Source organism: Aplysia californica, unplaced genomic scaffold (genome assembly GCF_000002075.1).
Source record: "Aplysia californica isolate F4 #8 unplaced genomic scaffold, AplCal3.0 scaffold00746, whole genome shotgun sequence".
Taxonomy (NCBI): domain Eukaryota; kingdom Metazoa; phylum Mollusca; class Gastropoda; order Aplysiida; family Aplysiidae; genus Aplysia; species Aplysia californica.
The window spans coordinates 307,948-316,165 of record NW_004798016.1 but is presented as its reverse complement, the minus strand read 5'-3'; the positions used below and the strand labels follow the sequence as shown (position 1 = coordinate 316,165).

Genomic DNA, 8,218 nt, shown 5'->3' with positions numbered 1-8,218 from the left:
GATTGTTATTCTTTCATTAATTTCACCTATGGTGCTCGCAAGTATTTGGTTTCCCAAATGAATAATTTAATTGTCACAACTGTGACTATCTAAAGTGTGATGGGTTACGCCGTGCTGCCTTCTCATGTTACCACTCCGTTCCTGACGACAGATCGTCAAAATCAGAAACAATCATCAACTTACAGGTAAGTCTCGATTGTTTCTTTAATTAATTTACCTCACTCAATGCCTCGCATGGAAATACATATTAGTGGGCGTTAAAAATGTTAGCCTTTTAAAGCTGGCAAAAAAACGTCACTGGCTCTAAAAAGGTTGATAAACACTGGCGCTGAAATAGAAAGTACATCAACATTATTATTTTGTTTGTATTTCTCAGACTTACCGATGAGAATAGCCAAAGTTGTAAGTTTCTGTACACCTTTTCATTATGACATATATGGCTTTCTGTTTACCATTTCCTTAACCTACAACTTGGTCCGTTATAATAATATTGTCCCAGATTTTGCTAACTAACCATCCAGGACTGGCAGATCTGACAGGACCATGGCTGCAAACTATGCTTATATTAGGAGGGAGAAATCTTTAGGCGTAGCATTTCCGGAGACAGGTTAAAAAAACGAACTCAAAATTAGCTGTTGACAGAAACTTATCTTCTCATTGTTATTACTAATAACAACACTAAGTAGTTGGTAGTCATCTTATAATCTTAGTATAGATCTAGTATTCGTATTTTGCTGATGACTAAGAAGTGAGGAACGCAATGTTCAAGACGAAATCTTTGTCTTGTGTCAATGGCTTGGTCTTTGTGGGTCGAAGATTCTAATTCTGGGACCATTTGGATCACCTAGTGACTTGACCTTTGATCTGGTAGCACAACAGAAAGGGAGTAGAAAGGGGTGTAAAAGTGAAATAGGTAGAGATACAAGATTTTAAATAAAAGATAAGATCCGCTCTTTAATTGATAGTTTATAATTATTGAAGTGTACACATTTTTATTGACCTCTGTGAAGTGTGTAACATGCTGTCTGACTTTCTGTCAGTGTAAAAAAAGTCTTTTCCTGAAATTATTTCATTTGAATTTTTTGGCTTCATTTTTAATGCACATACTAATTCTGCTTTCTGGAGCAATTACATAGAGACAAAAAGGGTCTTGAGCATTCAGCTCTCACTGGTAACACTTGAAAACAAACAAGATTGGGAAAGATCAGGATGATGTAGGTCTAGCTTTTTTAAAAGCATTCGAGCAAAGAAATGAATGGCAAAACCATGATCGCCAATGTCTTGCAGGTCGGGTACTTGATGATGATGCTGTGTTCATGACCAAATTATGTTATTATTGTGCAGCGTCTTTGTACTCAGACTCAAGTGCGACATGTATGGCGCTGATACTGGTATAATTTTACTTTGTTTGGCATAGGTGGTTTAGTGTTTCTCGGCTCTTGGACTCGCAACCGTAAGGTCGTGGGTTCGAATCCCGTCATGGGCCGGACTTTGGGTCCTTGGGAAAGGCAATTTACACGAATTTTCCTCACTTCACCAAGGTGGAAATGGGTACCCAAATGGACAGCGAAAGATTTTGTCAGTTTGTTCGTGTTTGAGCGCTTAATCAGCTACTTGCACTGTATATGCTTCCCGGGAAGCTGAAAATGTTTCTGAGTGTTCTGGGGTCTTCTGGGGTAATAATATAGTGTAAAGCGCATAGAGCTTGCTGTTGAACGGGGTTAGACCTATGCGCCACTATACAAATGCCATTTATTATTATATATGCCTGTGACTATAAAAACATAAAATTGTATTATATTTCCCAACAGATTCTGGCCGAGCCGGTTGATAAATGGAAGAATGTTATGGGTGTCAATGCACTGGTGAGTTGTTTTTATTTGTTGACTAGTTGGTATGGTCTTTATACTTCTGTTAGTGCTCTACCTTACATATTTTTTAATCTTCCCATCTTGCGACTGCTTTTATCAGATTTGAGTATAATAAGCAGTGTGTCAGGGATCCTTAAATGGTTGGATGTTACATGTTGCAGACCTGCCGTGTACCCTGACAAAATGGGAGCTCAACAATTAAAAAATAATTTCTTTTTTGTTCATCAAAGAAACCATATCAAATTTGCATAAATTAAACTTTTTCTTGAATTCTGTTTTTGTTGGGTCATTTCATATGCAGCTTATTGTGAATGAAGTGGAATTAACGCATCTATTTGGCGTGGTTGGTGGTCTGGAGGCTCAGATTTTTTTCCCTAAACTATTTTTTGCAAGGATTCTGTTTTAGCCTCATATTTTTGGTCATGGAGTGGATGGCAGGTCTGACCTTGTCACATTGTGTACAAATCTCTCTTTATTTGTTTTGCTTTCATTAGATAGTTTTGATCTTAAAAGAGGAATACCTGCATGGATCATTAATTCTAGATGCGTTTTATTATGCCCGCTGCTGTTGAAAATATTTTCGAAAGACTTTCCTTTGTTCTTCACATAGTGTCAGACATCCTCACAAATGTGATAGAGACTCCCAAGTTGCCACACAACTTTTCTCAGTGACTGGCTCTTTCCATATGTGCGTGTGCCTGGAGAAAGGTCCCACTTGTCAGAAATTTTGGATACTGAAATAAGGGCATATTCTTGTAGCAAATTCGATGTTGAATACATTGGTTTTTTTATTTTTCTAATGACTTGAGCAATCTTAAAAGATATGCCACATTTTGAAACACAGGGTCAAAGTTTAGAGAAAACCCCAATTTTTAGCATATTTTTAACATATTTGGAAAAGTACATGTTTCAAAAATAGTTTCCAAAAAAAATTTAGACTTAGAATATTATAGATCCTTTCAATTTGTTATTAAGAAATGGTTGAAAGCGTGTTTTTTCATGAAACTAAATCTTTGATCAGAACAACTTTTTTAGCCTTTTCACCCCCGTTGCTCAAAAATAGCTTCATCGTCAATTGGGACCTTTCTCCAGGCATGCATACATACAGTCATTCTGAGCATGTCTTATGAAGAGCATTCCGCAAGCAGATGTTCTGTGATCATGGTTGCCATTAAATGCAGGTTTGGGTAAAGTCATATGAAATTACTGTCGAAATTGTCCAAGACAGCCACCCATTGTCGAAGAGATAGACAAGAAGTTGTTTGGCAAAAGTAGTGAAGATGTTCAAGATCAAAGCAGAAAAGCTGACAGCCACACCAGTTTAACTTTTTTTTTCCTAAATAAAAAACCCAGGATTCTTTCTTTTTTTTTTTTTTAGTTCTGCCTATATCAAATATGTGTTGTGCGGCAACTGAATGTAAATTGCACATTTTTAAATGCTGTGTCTTACACACTGTTACTATACAAATTTCCTTAAGAAGATTTACGACACGCCTTTTTATCTGTAAATCAACAGTAAATCTAAACATGTTAAATCATTATTGAAATGATTTTAATTGTTCTCTTTTTTTCCCCTCTGCATTTCAGTCTTTTTATTGAACTGCTGGTTTTGAATATACAAAAATTTATTTTTATTGAAGTGCTGGTTTTGAATGAATAATACAAATAAGCCTACTTATATTTATTGAACTGCTATTTGAATAATACATGATACATTTCTTTCCTTGAATTTGCAGGTTTTTAATAGTGTTGTAGAAATATAAATTAAATTCTACTGTTTTTAAAGGATTTGATGTACAAAGATGCTGAAAGATGGAGCTGTGCCTTCGAGAGCTTGGTCACTCTCTCTATGTTAGAACATCATGAAAACTCCAAGGTAAGAACTCTTTTCTGTTATTTTGATATATATAAATGCCTGACCTCTGTAACGCCAAACTCTTTTAACAACTCATGTAGCTAGAAAGAACTCAAAATCTTTCACTAATGAACCCTTTATGGTTCTAACCTAAGTTCAAGTTGCTTTTAATGGGATAGTTGAAATTATCCAAGATGGCCACGGATTGTCATGCAGGGCTGCTCATCATTACAAAGTTGGTGGAATCACTACGATTTTTATTCAGTTTTACAAAATTACGATTGTAACTGCCCTGATTCTGATATTAAAAAATTTTGGCTGTCCAAACTCACTGCCAACCTTCCCGAAATAAAAGGGGAGAAAAAATTCTAGACCCGGACAGCCTTCGTCACTATGTCACAAGCAGATGTCTGACTTTAGCATTCTCTTTGCCTTGAGCCCTTGTAGTTGCTCAGTGCTACATTGCCCTTAGAAAATTAGATTTTAGAAGTGCCGAATCCAGGAGTAAGGTAAACATTATGTTGACAAGGTGTTAGCAAATTTGTCTTTTTGTGCTGTGTGTGGTGTGACTGACAAGGCCAGTGAGGGATTTTTTAAAAAGGATTATTGTTTGAAACTTAATACAATTGCCCTCTTTTCTGTCCTGATTTTCTTAACTTGATCAGTGACGAGCCCGGCAAGACTGCTTTTTTCATCATGTCTTTGTTTGCATAAACTTTTTTACTTGTTTGACTACAACCCTTATCCTTGACATCTCAGGGCCATGGCCATATTACAAATTTTTAAACCAGATTACTAATGTGTCGCAACACGGTGGAATCAGGCACTCGTCAATTTTTGGATATATGGAGTTATTGGTATCATCTTAAAGGTCGTTCATTTGCCTTGCATTTCATGAAAACTATATCCTTTTATCATGAATAAAAGTCAAGATATTTGCAATTGAAAGAGGCGGGGTCGCCTGGTTTCAGAAGTAAATTAGTGAGAAAATAGCCGCCAAAGTTTGGTGACTTCCACAGATTAAGAGTCATTGGAAACTGCAAATCCACTCATAAACATGGTTTTAAATGGGCATACTAGGTGTTGAGCCAAAAAGCAAAAATTAGGAAAAAATTTCCACAGTGGCCGGATAATGCCAATTTTAAATCTGTAATTGTAATTATTTATGAGCGCCTGATTTCACCATGATGCCTCACATGTTTTAGAGCAGGTTCGACTGTACTTCAAGATATTTGAGACAAGACAAACTCTCTCTGCCGTGAGTTTGATCGTATTGCAGTAATCAATGATCCTTGCCTTGCCTGGGGAAAATGTTTATATGATGATGATCATTTTGGCACTTCTGTTATTCCACCATGCCCATCATGTCCTCCCTCTCACACACATGGGCATACAGATAGCAAAATGGCTGGCGTCTTGAAACCAATACCATCCGTCCACCGATTTTTTGTTCTCCTTTTTTTTTTGTGCGCTTGTTTTTTTATTGTGCTCATTCATTTTTCATGTACCTGTTAAATTACTCTCTTCCTTTTTTCTGTTTGTTACCCTCTTGTAACACTTTATATGACCTAATTGTGTTGCAAGTGCTATAAAACTCTTACTAAAATAATAAAGCAACTTTGTATACAACTAGTGTTGCCAGTGAAGTGCCAACCACAGGCTTATTGTTCCACAGTTCATAGAGTTTTAATTATCATTTCTCTTCAGAATTTCAAAGTTTTTTGTTGAAATTGAGATTTCTGACATGGACAGATAATTCTCGTTACACTTTTACTTATTATCAAAGATCCGAAATTCACCTGTTAATTTAAAGGGATCAAATCTTTAATTCTTTCAAAAGTCAGCTAAAGTCTTTCTGTTTTTAGATTAAAGGGAGATTTTTAGTCAGAAAACAATGTTCTGTTTACTGTTTCTGTGTTGTTTCTTAAAACTCTCAAAGCATGTGTTCCTTTAATTGGGTTTGAGCAGTATGTAAATTTTGTTTATTATTATTGATTGTGCACTTCATATATTTCAGAATTCAGCCAATGTAAAGATGATAGAACGCTCCATCTACAGCACCAGATACTGTTTCATGCAGAACCTGAAAGAAAGGTAAATCTCTTTTCTATGTTAAATGTTCTCTGGGGATTTCCGTTTTAGCACAGCAGACTGCGTGGGTGGCTGGGTGGTGCTCTGGTGTGGCTTGCTCCTTCTTTCCTTACAAATATCTATCGTCCATATATCTTTCTTTCTTTTTTGTGTTTGTACTCTCTTCAGCTTTTGTATTACTTAATGTGTTCCAAGTACCGCAAAACATTTACTTAAAAAGAAGACTCCACTGTATGTGTAAACTGATAAATTCTGACATAAGTTCAGTTTAACGTTGCACTTGATAGAAGTAAAAACGCTTCATTTTGAAGTTGGAACAGTTTGCGTGACTCAAATGCTGAAAAAGAAGCAAGGAAAAAAAAAGACAATTTGACCGAAGTGTTTACAAGTCTTTGTCAAGAGTTCTGTCCTCAAGTTTACTAGTCTCAGTGGATGCTTGTCTTGTTCTTGCATGACTTGCTGTAGTCGTCCGACACGTCTGTAAATGAATGTTCACATCATATTTGTTTTGGTCATTTTTGTGTTTCATGTTTCTCCTCAGTGGTTTGATGCCTCCGCTGGAATTTGAGATTCTCAACGAGTGCCACAACTGGGTGAATGAAAACGAAGACATCCACGTTGATCTCATTGGTAATGTATTGTTGCTGGAATTTTTGTTTATTTTATATATTTATTTAAAAATGTATTTCTATTATAGCTTTTGCATATATGTATACTTTGGAGAACAATAGTCTTTGTCCATTTTGTTAAAGTTTTCATCTTACTTGTTCAATTCCGTTTTTGTTGTTGTTTGGTTCTCATGGTTTTGGTTTGAAGGATTTTTTTAGATCTCGGGACTTTATTGCTGAGTTACCACTAATTCTATGTACACTTGTAAATATTAGAACCCGTTTCTCCCAGTGAGAAGTGTTTTGACGCCTGCATTTGCTGTCTGACCACTTGATGATCCTCCGCGATGTTTTGGTTCTCTTTGAGAATCTACGACCAAACTAGTCAGACAATTGTTCCACTCAATGGTCTGCCAGTTTACTACCATTTGCTATTATATACTTAAACATTTCCCTCTGGGTTCACATAGGCTTGGGACTGTCGTTGGCAGTATTACTGTATTTTATAAGTGTTTCGGTGGTTGTAGTTTGTTGATGGGGGGGGGGGGAGGCTAGTTTTTCGCATTTCTCATAAGTTTTGCGTCAGGGTGTAAGAGTAATAATATAAACAGGGTTGCCCATACAAATGGATCATTGTTTGAAACGTAATACGGTTTTAGCTACGATGGTTGTGTGAGATGGTGTATTGAGATGCTCAATCGGCTGTCCCCGTTGTTTTATGCCAAAAAAAATTGAAATTATGCAAACTGATCCCAAAAATGTGAAATTATGCGATTCTGGTAATTTTAACGAAGAATGATGAAGGAAAATATTCTGAAATTGTGCACAATAAAAAAGAGTTTGCCAAATTATGCGGGGCGCTTAAAATCAAAGGGACAGAATCAGGATCAACGTTTGTGACTTGTTCTGTAGTTCCAAGCGTTTTGAGTTTTTTAAAATGTTGTTTGTTTAAGCAAGCACTTAAGCAGTAAAGCCTCCCCCCACCCCATTTTTTTTCCTGAACTCGTGCTGGTGGATAGGTAGTCCAGATTGTAACCTATGCAGGCCTTGCCTTACAGTAGCCCCTCAGGTCGAAACATGGGTGGTCACGGGGGTCTTACAGTAGACTGTCAAGTGGACCAGCACCCGTCATTCTTTGTTTTTGTCAATCATTTTTTTTTTTTTCGTAGTAGATGTTTATATGCCTCGCATCGACACCTCATTCTTTGTGTCTTCTCTGTTCAAAGGTTACTCTGAAATGTGGTGATCCTTCATTTCTTGTGATCCTTCATTTCTTGTGCTCCTTCATTTCTTGTGCTCCTTCATTTCTTGTGATCCTTCATTTCTTGTGATCCTTCATTTCTTGTGATCCTTCATTTCTTGTGCTCCTTCATTTCTTGTGATCCTTCATTTCTTGTGATCCTCCTCATTTCTTGTGCTCCTTCATTTCTTGTGCTCCTTCATTTCTTGTGCTCCTTCATTTCTTGTGCTCAGTTGTATCTCCTATCTCCTGATGAGGGGACTGTTGTGTTGTGTGCTTTTGGTTTTATACAGTAGCTTGTTTTCTTGTCTGTCGCTGGCAAAGTGCAAAGTCAGGTGAAAGCGGATTTTTTAATAATGAGTCCTTTTACACTACCACTCTACTTTTATTCATAAGAATATCATAGAAAACAAACTGACAAGCAGAAATAATTTGTTTCTTCAGAGGTGTACACTTTTCAATTTTTCGTGTGATTAATTTTATTAGACAGATGTATCCGTCCTTTTAAAAGAATCCAGCAGTACATTATAACATCAAATGAATAAATAATATA

General features: G+C 36.5%; 1 protein-coding gene and 1 long non-coding RNA gene across 2 annotated transcripts in view; both read left to right on the top strand.

Moving 5' to 3' along the window:
• Nucleotides 1-1,809: 1,809 nt before the first annotated feature.
• LOC118478617 lies at nt 1,810-6,022 on the top strand. Its single transcript, XR_004859179.1, has 3 exons — nt 1,810-1,865; nt 3,658-3,747; nt 5,744-6,022. It is a non-coding gene; the product is annotated as an uncharacterized LOC118478617 (long non-coding RNA).
• Nucleotides 6,023-6,365: 343 nt separating this feature from the next.
• LOC101845274 (thymidine kinase 2, mitochondrial-like) overlaps nt 6,366-8,218 on the top strand; it is a 6,729-nt gene continuing 4,876 nt past the window's right edge. Inside the window, exon 1 of the mRNA XM_013088449.2 lies at nt 6,366-6,447. Within this exon, the coding sequence (XP_012943903.2) occupies nt 6,366-6,447 (82 nt within the window). The remainder of the gene's footprint in view (nt 6,448-8,218) is intronic.